Source organism: Salmo salar, chromosome 01, assembly GCF_965601325.2.
Source record: "Salmo salar chromosome 01, fSalSal1, whole genome shotgun sequence".
Lineage (NCBI taxonomy): Eukaryota > Metazoa > Chordata > Actinopteri > Salmoniformes > Salmonidae > Salmo > Salmo salar.
In genome coordinates, this window is record NC_138291.1 from 40086929 (window position 1) to 40104441 (window position 17513).

General features: G+C 40.5%; 1 protein-coding gene across 1 annotated transcript in view; it reads right to left on the reverse strand.

Annotated features, from left to right (window-relative positions):
* tyro3 (TYRO3 protein tyrosine kinase) overlaps positions 1-17474 on the reverse strand; it is a 31636-nt gene extending 14162 nt beyond the window's left edge. The window contains exons 1-7 of the mRNA XM_014194866.3: positions 16879-17474; positions 11840-12023; positions 7167-7267; positions 5878-6048; positions 1270-1356; positions 944-1059; positions 228-408 (exon numbers count right to left, since the gene is read on the reverse strand). Of these exons, the coding sequence (XP_014050341.1) occupies positions 228-408; positions 944-1059; positions 1270-1356; positions 5878-6048; positions 7167-7267; positions 11840-12023; positions 16879-16936 (898 nt within the window). The 5' untranslated portion in view covers positions 16937-17474. The remainder of the gene's footprint in view (positions 1-227; positions 409-943; positions 1060-1269; positions 1357-5877; positions 6049-7166; positions 7268-11839; positions 12024-16878) is intronic.
* Positions 17475-17513: the final 39 nt, after the last annotated feature.

Below are 17513 nucleotides of genomic sequence, written 5' to 3' on the forward strand. Positions count from 1 at the left end.
TCATCATGTGCTTTTGATGTCCAGCTGGTGAAGTGGTTGGTTGACAATGTGTGTATACCAAATGGCACCCTATTCCCTATGTAGTGCACTACTTTTGACCGGGGCCCATAAATATTGCAATGCATAGGTGAATAGGGTGACATTTGGGGGCGCATCCAATGGCGAAAAACAGTTGATGAACAAAAGAGGTGATATGTCATTATGTATTCTATTGGCTGGATGCCCACCTGCTTCTGGTGTCTGAAAGTCCAGCCAGCCAGAGAATAGGGAGGTCCCAACCTCATTGTCACAGCACACTCTAACGCTGTAGTTGGAGTAGCAGCTCAGCCCACTGAGGATCTGTTGGAATGGTGGAACCTTTACACGCTGGTCCAGAAGGTCCACCTTCCTACCAGAGTTCTTAGACATCTGCAAGAGGTTTGAAGGAAGGAAAACGTTCCATAAGGGTTAAGTTCAAGGACAAATGTGAGAGCATGTGAAAAAAAATGCGTGACATGTCATCTATCTTTGAGGTGAAATTCTCATGTTTTCATTGGCAAATTCCTTAATTCAAAGAATTAAAAATAATAATACTCAAGGCGCTGCCCCCCCAAAAATAAATTATTATTTTCATTAGCTCAGTCTTGACGAAACACTAATCCAAGGCATGAATCTCAATTTTGATGGTTGTCACTCCCATCCTAAATTGCACTGACAGACGACTTTCAACAACAACATCTCTTAAAAATCTGTAAATACATTTAACTGCTGACTGAGTGTGTCAGTTTGCTTGCATATTCCATGACTGCTTTATTGAACATCCACATATAAGAATTCAGTCACAGGGTTATTTGGTTAAGAAATTTAGCCAAATCCACAGCACTGGCCGGCCATCTCAGTTGTGCCGGTTTGGTTCATTTTTATCTGTGGGACTGGAGTATTAGAATAGAACACAAATCTTTACCTGGATGGTGCAGGCCGACAGGTCAGAGTGTCCGTTGAAGCCAGGGCTCCAGGCCAGCGTGACATTATTCTCCACCATGTGGACCACCTGCACACCTTTAGGGGCTGCTGGGAGGTCTGCAGTCAAAGAAAAAGACTGGGTTTTAGATTTACCAACATCCAACTCTGTACAGAAGCTGGACGAGGAGCAGACAAGAATAGCTAAGAAACAGCAGCGTACTGCAATGTGCATTGACTAACCGGTCTTCATCAGGCAGCATATTCAATTTGAAAAACAAATGCCTTAGTCACACTGATGAGAGCACTGATAATTCATGAATTAGTCACCTTTAATGTGCACAGTGCCTGTTCGCGATACTGAGATACCTCTGGCATTCCTGGCTTCGCAGTAGAACTTGATGCTGTTATTCACACCTACATGGAAAGGGAACAGAGGTAGGAGGCATGTTAAGTGAGGTACGCAAACCAGAGCCCTTTAAAAAAAAGGTAGGGGTTCAGTCGATGCCAAAAGAGTGAATTAAACCAGTCCCCTGCTACTATGCCTGACCAACAGTTTGTTTCTCCCATGTAAATGAGTAAATTTCACTGTGAACAGTATGAAATGCATACCACAGTGGAGTACTATATATATATATATATATATATAAAGTCCTGGGTCCTGTACATTCATTCTGGTGCTGTTGCAGACCATAAAGTAAACACTGGAATGTATCATCTGGATTTCCACAACCTCAGCGGCAACAGATGGTGAAATTGCCACATCTCCAGACTTCCTAGACATCTTTTGCACTGAAAAACCTGTATTTTATTCGTGCCTATCTTGGATAAGGATCTAAGGGTTTTCGAAACCACCAATTTGCACAAACCAGCTACTGAAACTACAGCACAGAAACACAAGGACTGCACAAGGAATAACTCCTAACCTAGACTGATTTGTTAAGCCTTGTATTAGTCCATGAAATCACTTTCCTTGAGCTAAACCTTCATGACAAATACAGTTACAGGAAGGCATGTGTTGTGTGTGTGTGTGTGTGTGTACAGTACACTGAACAATACCAGGCATTAAGGGCCACTTCCTGGTTAGTCATCCACTAACTGACATTCACAGAAAAACATGCCAGGGTCATAACAGGGAACCATCAGCTGGACTGAAACGCATCTGGTTACTCTCACATTCCAAGGAAACATCAGTCTCTGGTAGCCAGATAGGAAAACATCAGCACCTGTTAAGTGGAGTATCTGGCTACTTCATTCCTGACTCAGAGTTAGAACTCAGCAGCAAAGTCTTTGTATCCATCCCAAATGGCACCCACTTCCCTATTTAGTGCACTACTTTTGACCAGAGCCCTGTGGGCCAGTTAAATAGGACAGAGGAACTAAACCAGCTAAACATAAGTAGGAAATGAAGGAGGAGAGCCACTAAGGCGAAAGGCTTACATATCACGAGAAGGGAATGAATCAGACTTCTAATGAACAATCCAGTCAATCCACTCGTGTTGACTGGCTGGTGTCGACACGTATCAACAAACATTTACACTTGTACGCGTTCTCAACCAATTACAGCGCATTTCCACTCTTAAGTCATAACATTTGTTCTTTCTGATAAGGGGAATCATTACAGGTTTCCTTATCTATAGCCAAGAAGAAAACACGTCATACAGTGCTGTGCCCATAGAAAAAAAGCACTGTGTATTTACTGGTAGACATCAGCATAGCATAGACATAACATCTGAGTGTAAACCCTCAGAGGAAAGAGCAAGAAAGCCCTTCAGTAGCGTTCCACCCACTGAGAATAACCTTTGGCTTCGTTCTACCATTAAAACAGTTCCAACTCACGCACAAATCTCTAGCAGCTTGAAAGCCATAAAACCATGATCCCTTCCTTGCAATGTATGACTAATGTCTGAGTTGCTTTTACAACAGACGGATGGCAGGCCACCTTATTGAACTAACAGCACTAACAGTCTGATCTGACATTCTTGTGATTCATATGTCATTTTCTGGCTTGTTAAATCAATAGAGGATATTTCTCAATCGTCTTTCATCAGTTCCTGAAATCATCTGTCATTGTCACAAAATGCACTGGAGTTCCTGACGGTCCGCCCCCGGGTGGTGAAGGTAGGTGAAGGTAGGAAACAACATCTCCACTCTGCTAATCCTCAACACTGGGGCCCCACAAGGGTGTGTTCGCGACCCTCTCCTGTACTCCCTGTTCACCCACGACTGCGTGCCCATGCACGCCTCCAACTCAATCATCAAGTTTGCAGACGACACTACAATGGTAGGCTTGATGACCAACAACGACGAGATCCTTGGGTCCTCGGAGTGTGGCGTCAGGAAAATAACCTCTCACTCAATGTCAGCAAAACAAAAGAGATGATTGTGGACTTCAGGAAACAGCAAAGGGAGCACCCCCCTATCCACAGAGACAGGACAGCAGTGGAGAAGGTAGAAAGTTTTAAGTTCCTCGTTGTACATATCACCGACAAAGTGAAATGGTCCACGCACACAGACAGTGTGGTGAAGAAGGCGCAACAGCGCCTCTTGAACCTCAGGAGGCTGAAAAAAGGTGGCTTGTCACCAAAAACCCTCACTAACTTCTACAGGTGCACAATTGAGAGCATCCTGTTGGGCTGTATCACGGCCTGGTATGGCAACTGCACTGCCCTCAACCGCAGGTCTCTCCAGAGGGTGGTGCGGTCTGCACAACACATCACCGGGGGCAAAATACCTGCCCTCCAGGACACCTACAACACCTGATGTCACAGGAAGGAAAAAATAAATAAAAATCAGCAATCACAATAACCAGCCGAGATCAGTACAGGTGCAAAGCTGGGACCGTGAGACTGAAAAACAGCTTCCATCTCAAGGCCAGACTGTTAAACAGCCATCACGAGCACAGAGAGGTGGCTGCCTACCTATAGACTTGATATCATTGGCCACTTTAATAAATGGAACACTAGTCACTTTAATAATGCCACTTTAAGAATGTTTACATATCTTGCATTAGTCATCTCATATGTACAGTTGAAATCAGAAGTTTACATACACTTAGGTTGGAGTCATTAAAACTCGTTTTTCAACCACTCCACAAATGTCTTGTTAACAAACTATAGTTTTGGCAAGTCAGTTAGGACATCTACTTTGTACATGACACAATTGTTTACAGACAGATTATTTCACTGTATCACAATTCCAGTGGGTCAGATATTTACATACACCAAGTTGACTGTGCCTTTAAACAGCTTGGAAAATTCCAGAAAATGATGTCATGGCTTTAGAAGCTTCTGATAGGCTAATTGACATCATTTGAGTCAATTAGAGGTGTACCTGTGGATGTATTTCAAGGCCTACCATCAAACTCAGTGCCTCTTTGCTTGACATCATGGAAAAAAATCAAAAGAAATCAGCCAAGACCTCAAAATAAATTGTAGACCTCCACAAGTCTGGTTCATCCTTGGGAGCAATTTCCAAATGCCTGAAGGTACCACGTTCATTTGTACAAACAATAGTACGCAAGTATAAACACCATGGGACCACGCAGCCGTCATACAGCTCAGGAAGGAGATGCGTTCTGTCTCCTAGAGATGAACATACTTTGGTGCAAAAAGTACAAATCAATCCCAGAACAACAGCAAAGGACCTTGTGAAGATGCTGGAGGAAACAGGTACAAAAGTATCTATATCCACAGTAAAACAAGTCCTATATCGGCATAACCTGAAAGGCCACTCAGCAAGGAAGAAGCCACTGCTCCAAAACCGCCATAAAAAAAGCCAGATTACGGTTTGCAACTGCACATGGTGACAAAGATCGTACTTTTCGGAGAAATGTGCTCTGGCCTGATGAAACAAAAATACAACTGTTTGGCCATAATGACCATCGTTATGTTTGGAGGAAAAAGGGGGAAGCTTGCAAGCCGAAGAACACCATCCCAACCGTGAAGCACAAGGGTGGCAGCATCATGTTGTAGGGGTTCTTTGCTGCAGGAGGGTCTGGTGCACTTCACAAAATAGATGGCATCATGAAGAAAGAAAATGATGTGGACATATTGAAGCAGCATCTCAAGACATCAGTCAGGAAGTTAAAGCTTAGTTGCAAATGGGTCTTCCAAATGGACAATGACCCCAAGCATACTTCCAACGTTGTGGCAAAATGGCTTTAGGACAACAAAGTCAAGGTATTGGAGTGGCCATTACAAAGCCCTGACCTCAATCCAATAGAAGATTTGTGGGCAGAACTGAAAAAACATGTGCGAGCAAAGAGGCCTACAAACCTGACTCATTTACACCAGCTCTGTCAGGAGGAATGGGCCAAAATTCACCCAACTTATTGTGGGAAGCTTGTGGAAGGGTACCCGAAATGTTTGTCCCAAGTTAAACAATTTAAAGGCAATGCTACCAAATACTAATTGAGTGTATGTAAACTTCTGACCCACTGGGAATGTGATGAAAGAAATGAAAGCTGAAATAATTCGCTCTACTATTATTCTGACATTTCACATTCTTAAAATAAAGTGGTGATGTGAAACTTCCGACTTCAACTGTATATATACCGTATCCTTCACTATCTATTCTTTACTATCTATTGCATCTTAGCCGCTCTGTCACTGCTCATCCATATATTTTATACATTCCCATCCCATTCCTTTACTAGATTGTGTGCATTAGGTTTTGTTGTGGAATTGTTAGATATTACCCATTAGATACTGCTACATTGTCGCATCTAGAGGCATAAGCATTTCGCTACACTCGCAATAACATCTGCTAACCATGTGTATGTGACCAATAAAATTTGATTTGAGTGTCTGAGGGGAGGCATCTCAGATCTTCTCCTCCAATGTGTTTTGAGAAGAAGGCGAGGAGACAGGATGCACGGATTTGAAGACTAAAGAGACTGAGTAAAGACCAATGAGAAACAGCCCGGTAGAGACTTACCGTTAACATGGAGTACAGATGGCGAGGAGGTGGCATCACCCTTCTGTACTCCCCCCAGCCACCAGAGCACCTCCACAGGGTCCGGGGGGCCCACAGCAGCACACGTCAGGTTAAAGGGCAACCCAGGGAACGTGGCTACATCTTGGGGCTCAAGTATAAAGTTGGGGACACCTGGAGATGGATGGGAAGAGAGAGAGAGGGGTAAATCCATTTGAAATTAATTACTTTTTTGACAGCACCCCTTTTGATTTGAGCGAAACCTTCCATACATATGTGCCCATTGTAGAAGTGCTCAGAAAGTGACTTTTTGGACCGGAATGCCAAAACATTCAAGAGATAGAAGGTTCTTAAAGTTTGTCAATTATTTAAAAAATAAAAAATAAAAAAAAACATGCATTTGCATATGTTGTAGATTAGACCAACCCTAATTGGCATAATCTGAGGTTTTTGTGTTGTGCCCGCCATCGGTCCAATACAGGGTTGTTGTCATGTTTTGGCTGATAATTTCTATTCCCATTTTAATACATTTAAATGTCAACTTTCAAAATGGTACCACAAAGACGGTTGGAGGTCCGCACATCAGAGAATATTGACTTGAATGGGAATATCTGTTGTTTTAAATTATACTGTCAACCCTCCATAGGAAACCCATTGAAATCATAGAAATATAGAACGAATACACATGACCATTTAAGTTGACAGACGGTGGGTGGACCAGCAGCCATCTTTGAGGTAGTAATTAAAAAAGTTACAATTTCAATGGTGTACCAGATAAATTGCAGGGATAGAATTCGTAGAATGGACCCATTTCTAGGATTAAAATGTCACCCACCCTGTATTCAAGAGCTTGTTGTGTCTCAACCGATGGTGGGCACAACACAAAAACCTCAGATGTAAAGTAGGGTCTAAGCTACAACATACTCAAATATGAAGAAAAAATAACTAAAATCTGAATTTTTAGTTAACAAACTTTAAGAAGTCATAAAATAGTTTCACAACCCCGTTTGAAGCTTTAAATTATATCAAATTCAACCGTTTATGTTTTCCAGTGAAGAAGACTTGGATGTCTCATGGTATGAAGAACGGCTCAACTTTGAGCACCTTTATCTCCTGAATTGTTTGGCGTTCAGGTCCAATAAGTCACTTTCTGACCACTTCTTCCATAGGCAAACATGTATGGAAAGTTTTGTTTAAATCAAAAGGGATGTTCTCAAAAATTGAGTGAATTCAAATGGATTTACCAAGACACAGGCATACAGACAGAGGGATAAATGTATTGATTGATTTACCCTCGACTGTTATCCAGGCGGGCTCAGAGGAGATGGTCAAGCCATGGAACTCTACCTCACACCAGTACTTCCCTGCATCCTGCTGCTGGACAGACTTCACACTGAAACCACCCGGACAGACAGACACTCAGTGATTCCCCTAGTACTTTACATGAGATGCTAAATAATGCACATTTCAAAATGATAGAGGGGAAACCCATTAAGGAAACATTTAGGTAAAAGCCCATCACATAATTGTGTAGGAGAAGAAAAAGGACAATAAAACAAAGATAAATAACCTCGAGGATATGTTGAGAGATGGAGTAGGACACTAACTAATTGGATCAATGAACTAGCTTGGGGCAGGAGTACACTGTGCATTTGTGTTAAAAGTCACTCAGGAAACCATTGTGAGCATTGACAGGCCATATTCACACACCGGTTTGGTACATTACTTTCTAAACGTAATCCATTACAGTTACCTGTCCAATTGTAATCAGTAACGTAATCTGATTACATTCAGTTACTTTTAGATTGCTTTCCCCTTAAGAGGCATTAGAAGAAGACAAAAATATATGTTACCAATTGAACGACATCTATTGCAGGATAAATCAATGTTAAAGTTTACATAGCTGGCCATATATGGATGTTCAATTTTACTTAATGGGTTGGTTATGTAGGCTTCTTCTAACCCATCGCTTTCTACTACATATAATAATACGATTAAATTCTATCTTTACATTTTTAAAAAAGTCTCAGAATTCCAGTCATTCCAATAAATGTTTTACCCCTTGATCTTCAAGAGTAGGACTTAGAAATATGGAAGTATAGATTAGCCAAATTGTTTTACCTGAGCATGACCTCAAAACTAAGGACTTATTAGCCAGCCCTAATCTGTTGTTTATGATTTTCTTGTCATGGAGGACTGATTGGGCTCATTGATATGAGTTGAAAAATGGATGCTGCCTCATGGAATGGCATGCTTTGAGCACTACTGAAAAGTGCTATTTGCATTTGCTATAGGCCTATTGTTACCTTTTTGTTGGTGACACTTTAATATCTTGATAACATGCAGCTGTTTAAAGAGCAAATCCACAGAGGAAACTATAACAAAATGGATGCCCCGCCTCTGTTTTGGTAAAAAGATGAGGGATGGGCCTGGAGAAATGTAACCGCTCTCAGATTAATAGACAGCGCTATGGATGCAAGGACTGTTTTAACCATGTTATGAGGCTATACGGTGTTTGTTGACATTTACAATGTTTACAAACATTGGAGTAAAACAAGCTTATATTTTGGGTTCTGATGTGACAGTTGAACTAAGCTCATGAGGCATTTCTAAGTTATATTATTCAAGAATCAAAGGACATATAATTTATAAATCCAAAAATGGATGTAGCAAATACAGATTGACCCTTTTTAATCCTATCAAAAGTGTGTGAGTTTGAGCATGTGTCCATTAGGCCTATGGATTTTTTTATTTTATTATTATCAGTGTGAATTTGTTGAGCAATAAAAGCCCCATTTTATTCCATAGGCTTGGATCTGCACTATGCAGCTGTTGCAAGAGCACAATTTTCCCTGGCTGTCCATTGGTTTCAAAAACAATGATTGATAGGCAGTTTAAACTTCTTGAATTCAACCATTATTGGGTTCAAATACACATTTAGATTTGTGAACAGCCATCCACAACAACCACAATCTATAAGGCGCAAATAGCTAAATGAGAGAGCTGCGTTGTGATTCACATCAATGCGCTATGTAGATATCAGTAAGTGATATCCGTATCGCCGTAGACTACACCACTCCTGTCATCCTTACCTCCAAGCGTTTATTCAAGTTGGATACTCTTTGGATGCCGACAGCAGTCGCACCATTGGAAGACATAGCATGGACTGTAGCCTACAAAAGCCTATTCCTGTTCTTTTCCCATGATCCATCAAACACATTTGGTGTGTCATCATAGTGGTCTCTGACTTGTGGTCAAACTCACTCAGGTGGAACAAATTTAAGATGTGCGCCCTTTTTCCAATGCTGATTTGAATGTCATTGAGAAAACAGAGAAGCGTCAAAGATTTCCCACAAACATCCTTTCTGAATTTAAAAAGTAATCTAGTTTTTCAAAAGTATCTGTAATCTGATTACATTATTTTTGCTGGTAACGGATTACAGTTACCTTTTTTTGTAATCCGTTCCTCCCCACCCTGCCCACTTCTGACACCAATCGTCACTAAACTCACCACTCCAACCAATGAAGGACTAGTCACTAGACCATAGAAATATGATAGAAATGTAGAATGATTTCTATCTATCACATCATTCTAGTTCTTTAGACTAGATACAGCATATGGTGAATGTCCCTGGTATCTAGGACATTCGTGTCTGTGTGATGAGCAGGAAACAGGAAAAATGTTTCAGACTTTAGAGAGTTAAAACTGAAGCCCTTTGCGCTTCAGTGCATGAGATGAACAGAAACGGCTACCACTGGCGATGCAAGTTCACTTTACCAGCAGGTCCAGCAGTCTGCCTCGAGCTTTACGTTACAGACACACGCAGCTGACTGCATTACAATCCACCCTGGCCCTCTTCAGGGTCTGGTTTACGGTAAGGGTAGACCCCTTGCTGTCTCCACTCCAGCAATGTTATTTACAGGTTTTTTTATCTTTCTGAAAGGGATAAAGCCTCCCCAAGCCGATTATTAAACCTCCACCCAACACCACCCAAAACCTGCTGAAATCCTGTAAGTTCTACTCTGCCATATTTAGCAGACCTGCGTTAAAAACGATCTGAAATAATTCGCTTGAATAAGCTTACCCATTGCAATTTGAACCAATAGAAATTCCCAGAAGTGCAAACCCCACCTACATGGCATTCCAGGCAGGCTAAAGCAAACACTAAGTATTTGAAAGATTTAAAATAGTATTTAAACCCAGGTCTGATGTTGAGCCTCTTGGTGGTAAGGGTAGGTAACAACACATCCACCACGCTGATCCTCAACACAGGGGCCCCTCAGGGATGCGTGCTCAGTCCGTTCCTGTACTCCCTGTTCACTCATGACGGCACGGTTGCATCACTGCCTGGTACGGCAACTGCTCGGCCTCTGACCGCAAGGCACTACAGAGGGTAGTGCGGACGGCCCAGTACATCACTGGGGAAAAGCTTCCTGCTATCCAGGACCTCCATACCAGGTGGTGTCAGAGGAAGGCCCCCCAAAAAAATTCAAAAACTCTAGCCACCCTAGTCAGACTGTTTCTGCTGCTGCGTGGCAAGCGGTACCGGAGTGCCAAGTCTAGGTCCAAGAGGCTTCTAAACAGCTTCTACCCCTAAGCCATAAGACTCCTGAACACCGAATCAAATAGTTACCCATTTGACTATTTGCATTGCCCCCCCCCCCCCTTTTACACCGCTGCTACTCTCTGTTGTTATCATCTATGCATAGTCACTTTAATAACTCTACCTACATGTACATATTACCTCAATTAACCGGTGCCCCTGCACATTGACTCTGTACCGGTTCCCCCCTGTATATAGCCTCACTTGTTATTTTACTGCTGCTCTTTAATTATTTGTTACTTTTATTTCTTATCCGTATTTTTAAAAAATATCGTTGATTAGAGGCTTGTAAGTAAGCATTTCACTGTAAGGTCTACACCTGTTGTATTCGGCGCATGTGACTAATACAATTTGATTTGAGTCAGAGAGGGATGAAGTCTGCTCGTGTAAATTCAGTAACGTTGTCAGTCTGCCTTAAATCCAGTATTTAAGGCAGCCTGACAACATTAAATCCAGTATTTAAGGCAGCCCGACAACATTAAATCCAGTATTTAAGGCAGCCCGACAACATTAAATCCAGTATTTAAGGCAGCCCGACAACATTAAATCCAGTATTTAAGGCAGCCCGACAACATTAAATCCAGTATTTAAGGCAGCCCGACAACATTAAATCCAGTATTTAAGGCAGCCCGACAACATTAAATCCAGTATTTAAGGCAGCCCGACAACATTAAATCCAGTATTTAAGGCAGCCCGACAACATTAAATCCAGTATTTAAGGCAGCCCGACAACATTAAATCCAGTATTTAAGGCAGCCCGACAACATTAAATCCAGTATTTAAGGCAGCCCGACAACATTAAATCCAGTATTTAAGGCAGCCCGACAACATTAAATCCAGTATTTAAGGCAGACTGACAACGTTATTGAATTCACACAAGAGCAAAGACTTTTGAAGGATTAAAAAAAAATAGTGCTTTAAGTTACAATTCATGTTATTTGACCAGCTTTATGATTAAACTTAGAAGCACTTTCTCTGACTTTTCAACTAACTGGACAGCTACTAATCTCCTGAAAAGCTGATCTGGTGATGGTGAGCTCAGTGCTTGGCAACACCCCAAGTAAAGGTTAGTTTGCTTACGATGATGATGCTTTGCAAAAACAGCCTCCAAATGATTTCTGGTGAAATGCATTGATTTCAGCAGTGTCAAATCCAATTTCTCTCTGTGCTTAGGTACTCCACTCCATCTGCTAGAACTATCTGTACCCGTCTTACCAGCCTAAACAATGATTAGAAATCTAAACTGAAGCATTACTCACCAATCCTTGCTCTTCCCACAAGAGCCAGAGTGACAGATAACAAGATAAAAGTCCAACATTGTGTTCTCACAATAAAGTAGGAGACTGAACCAAAGCGCTGACCTGTGGAAGGTCTCCCAGTGGTGTTGCTCGATGGGGATGTACATCTGGTCCGTGCTGTACAGCTTCTCCCCGTCCTTCATCCACACGATCTCCGGCTCACTCAGGCCCTCGATGCAACAACCCAGGCGAGCCATGTTGCCCTGGGTTACTGTGAGGTTGGTGGGGTTCTTGGTGAACAGGAGTCCTAGAAGTCAAAGGTCAGGACACACCAGAGTTCAATGAGTCACTGATTATTAGCCTAAGTTCATTGTGGTTGTTTCTTCTTCACTAGGGGTCCTTCACTACTTTAAAATGGCGTGATGTGGAAGAAAAGATAATGGATGGGATCTAAGGCTACGTCAGACTCCAACACACAAGCAGTAGTGAGCATTACAGGAAAGCTAGCTGGATACCCCTGAAAAGGTAGCCTACAAAATGGTAAAGGGCAATTGCTTGGTAACAATTGCTGCTACTGACTTTTCACTTAAAATGTATGCCAAACAAAAACCATTAATTTCAAAGTTTAAGAAACCACACAACTGAACATTTTACAAAACCACATTTACTGGAAGAACTGTGCAGATGTAAAAGTTTGGTCACAGAATTTCTGTAAAATCCCTTTTTTTATGTGACCACATTTTCCAAAAACTTAAATATCTGCTCTGACTTACAATTCAAAGATGTCTGCAAAAATAATGGAGAGTCAGGTATGGCATGAAAGCTTGAGTTATAAGAATATATTTTGGTTATTGAACTACAGTAAGTGACGTGGATTTACACCCGGTAACAGAATTGCCGTAATGGAATTTCATCATGGGTCCCTGATCTTTACTACACAGAAATGCATAATTATGGATATGAATTTCATTTTCTTCATGGTGATGTATCCTAAATACGCACACAAAAGGTAGAAATATACAATATCCTCTTTTGCATATTTGGGAATTATTCTATACACTGGCTATTATTTTAATGAGCTCCGCCATCAAACAAGACCAAATTTGGTTGGTCCGGACCAAATCTGAACCAATCATAGATGTTAATGTTTCACATGTTTTTACATAAAAGTACAGCACAGTAGAGTTCAGTACAGTACACTATAGTATACTGTAGTGTGCTCTACTGTGTACTGTACAACCACTCTATTCTTCTCTACTGTACAGGACTATAATCTACTTTTATTTACTCTACTGAACTATACTAAACTTTTTTGTACTGTACTGTCCAAACTTATGAAACATAGACGTCGTATTCAGAAACACTATAGATAGAATGAAAGTAGTGTAGAAACCTACCAAAAAAAACTATTGGGCAACAACAAATCCAATCCCTTTTAGACAACTTCCTGGACAAAACGTTTTACTGCAATAGCGAATGTGTAAACTTGTTAGTAGAATGTCTAAACTGTATATTTGACCTTTCAGCTTCCCTATCAAATCTAAAAATGTCAAGCAGACAACCTAAGAAAATTAACAATGACAAATGGTTTGATGAAGAATGCAAAACCCTAAGAAACAAATTGAGAAACAGATCCAACCAAAAACACAGAAAACCTGGGCCTGTGCCTTCACTATGGTGAAAAACTAAAACAAAGAAATACACTAAGAAAAAAACAGTGGTGTAAAGTATTTAAGTAAAAATACTTGAAAGTACTACTTAAGTCATATTTTGGGGTATCTGTATTATTTATAGTTTTGACTACTTTTACTTCACTACATTCCTAACGAAAATTATATACTTTTTACTCCGTACATTTTCCCTGACACCCAAAAGTACTTGTTACATTTTGAATTTAAAATGTAAAAAAGTTCAAATGTAACCTTTATTTAACTAGGCAAGTCAGTTAAGAACAAATTCTTATTTACAATGACGGCCTACCAGGGATTGTCTAATTCAAACACTTATCAAGAGAACAACCCTGGTCATCCCTACTGCCTCTGATCTGGCAGACTCACTAAACACATGCTTTGTTTGTAAATAATGTCTGAGTGTTGGAGAGTGTCCCTGGCTAGCCATAGATAAAAATAAAAAGGTGCCGTCTGGTTTGCTTAATAAGGAATTTGAAATTATTTATACTTTTACTACTTAAGTATATTTCAGCAATTACATATACTTTTGATACTTAAGTATATTTAAAACCAAATACTTTTAGACTTATACTCAAGTAGTATTTTATTGGGTGACACACTTTTACTTGAGTCATTTTCTATTAAGGCATCTTTACTTTTACTCAAGTATGACAATTGGGTACTTTTTCCACTACTGAGAAAAAAGATAAATAAATAAATAAATCAGCTCAGTGTAATTGAAGAATCGAACCACTTCTGGGAAAATTGGCACACACTGAACAACACAAAAGCTACATATCCAAAATGGAGATAAACCACTTCTCAAATCTTTTCAGCTCTATAACAAAAGAACACACAGCAAAAACATGTACACCACCATTCAAAAGTTTGGGGTCACTTATAAATGTCCTGGTTTTTGAAAGAAAAGCACATTTTTTGTCCATTAAAATAACACCAAATTGATCAGAAATACAGTGTAGACATTGTTAATGTTGTTAATGACTATTGTAGCTGGAAACGGCTGATTTTTAATGGAATATCTACATAGGCGTACAGAGGCCCATTATCAGCAACCATCACTCCTGTGTTCCAATGGCACGTTGTGTTAACTAATCCAAGTTAGAGGAGAAAGAAATGCACACCTATTTAGGCGAGGTGCTGGCTAGCGGAGTGGAACACTTAAAAAAAATGTAAGGAGAGCCGCACAAGTTTATAATTTTAAAAGGCTAATTGATCATTAGAAAACCCTTTTGCAATTATGTTAGCACAGCTGAAGACTGTTCTGATTAAAGAAGCAGTAAAACTGTCCTTCTTTAGGCTAGTTGAGTATCTGGAGCATCAGCATTTGTGGGTTTGATTTCAGGCTCAAAATGGCCAGAAACAAAGCCCTTTCTTCTGAAACTCATCAGTCTATTCTTGTTCTGAGGAATGAAGGCTATTCCATGTGAGAAATTGCCAAGAAACTGAAGATCTCGTACAACGCTGTGTACTACTCCCTTCACAGAACAGCGCAAACTGGCTCTAACCAGAATAGAAAGAGGAGTGGGAGGACCCGGTCCAGAACTGAGCAAGAGGACAAGTACATTAGAGTGTCTAGTTTGAGAAACAGATGCCTCACAAGTCCTCAACTGGCAGCTTCATGAAATAGTACCCGCAAAACACCAGTCTCAACATCAACAGTGAAGAGACGACTCCGGGATGCTGGCCTTCTAGGCAGATGCTGGCCTTCTGTGTTATTTTGCCCATCGTAATCTTTTCTTTTTATTGGCCAGTCTGAGATATGGCTTTTTCTTTGCAACTCTGCCTAGAAGGCCAGTATCCCGCAATCGCCTCTTCACTGTTGGTATATATAACTTTACTTGTTACTTCTGTGAACTTTCATTATCCTCCCTACTCCTCAGTGAGAGAAATGATAAAATATCTTACAGATATGTGGGTTTTTGGTAATGGAATTACAAGACAGAAGGCAATGTTTCTTAAACACACAGAAGGCAGATATGTTATCCTAAAGTAAATATAGTAAATATAGGCCCAAGTGTAGATATTAGTTGGCAGATATTAGTTGGCATTAATGTGTTTTGATGTATTTCTAATGCATTTGAAGACTTTATCTGGTAGATGTTTTCTAAGACTCCTTTTCCATCTGCTTGACAAAAAAAAAAAATCTAAGCCTTTGCTTTAAAAGTCCCCCACAAACTAAAAATCCCCACAAGTTATTCAATGTGTGTCCAAAAATGGCACACGTGCAGGACTTTTATTTTGACATGAGGTAACCAGAGAGGAAGTTGGTCTACATCAGACCCATGTTTGGAAAGTCTGCTTAATAATATGATCTTTTAGATATTTTGTCTCACAATTCCCCCCATCATAATGACCAAGCGTCCTGCCCACCTGCACAGTGAGTTGAAATGGAATTGTATTTCATTTCTGGCTTCCCGCTGACTGTTTTTTTTGTGCAACCCTATACAATTTGGAGCAATACATTTGTGTTGCTAAAAGCAGGTAAATGAAGCCCTACCTTAAATTCTACAAGCAGAGTGAAAGTTATCATTATAGTGAATCTCCAGTCCACTGATTTTACTACCATATTGCTTTAAAAGGGGGGTAGGGAAAGACTTGGGTCAAATAGCCTACATAGGCCTATGGAAAATACTTGGGTCAAATGCATACTGTAGGCCAGGGCTCCCCAACTGGCAGCCCGCATTTGCCCCCCCCCCCCCCAATGTTAAAAATATATATACACATTTTTTAAAAAACAATTGGGGGGGGCACATAAGACTGTAAAAACACCAGGAAATCAACTACAAGTGATTTTAAGTAATCTGTTAGCAAGTATTCCCACTCACAATAGATAGACACGTGATCTTATACACACGTAAGCAAGGTTTGAAATGATTATGTTTTAGTCAAACATATCTGTTTGGGCTTTTTGCAGTCTACAAATTATTTGTAATTATGTCGACCATCCATTCCAGAAATCAAATCGACACCGCGACTGAGTCTAGTTGATGATCCCTGCAAGGCCTATGTAAAAATAGTCCCCTTTTAAATATTTGGGGCCAATGTAATAGTCCCAAAACAGCAAAGCCGAAAAATAAATTAAACCTCTGAAATACTTGAGTATTTCTCCGAATGTTTTGGACACAGGTCTGGATGGGGAATAAGCAAATTACCTAATTTTAGGAAGAAATGTGTGCCCATCCCTGGCTATGATCAGACACTTCCCTTGTCATTATGTCCTATTAAAAAACGTTGTTACAAATCATACTGTAACTTTTGGAGAGCGAAAACCCCACACTAGCACTCAATTGTGTGCAGAACAACTAAGCGGTGGACTTGGTCCCTTGTTTTGGACTATCAACCCCTGAAATAACATCGATCGTTGTTGACAAACATACGCTAAACGGAGTTCAATAGACTAATCAAAGTATAACCTAATTAGAAATTCCTGAGAAGTAGTCGTGCAGTCAAGGGATAATTATTCAAACTTACCATGGATTGCTCTACTACTTTGTGCCAAGAAGAGTATGATCCAAAGATAAATGGTCATCTTTTCAACATCTGGTTCACAGTTTGAGCCTCTTTTTCACAAATATACGAATTCCGAAGTTTTGAACAGTCGAAGCCCTGCGCTACATGTCCCTTCGGGCAGTGGCTCCAAAGTAGGTTTCCGCACCAGAAAGTCACTACTTTGAGATTTATAGGGAACAATTCACCCAGGCGCGATGATACAATTCGCCAAGACCGAAATACCAGTAAATTCCTGTCCGGGATGATAAACAAAGTATATGTTGTTTTCTTTACCCTCATTAAGTAACAGACCACACTTCTTTAGATAAGTTGACGTGGACTCCGTCTAGGGTGATTTACACGTTGTTTTTCTAGCCTCCTACTACATCAGGGGTGTATTCATTACGTCGGTTGAATTGCAACATAAATCCTTTACTCCAAACGGAAAACGTTTAACGAAAACGAGTTTCCACTGGACAAATTGAGTTAGGTCCCCCATTTGCTTCCGTTAGAAAAACGTTTTGCAACAGAATTATCGTAGTGAATAAGCCTCTGGACAAAACGCTCATGTCCTGAGGAATGTCAACGTGCATGACCGCCGCCTAGGGAGAGAGCTC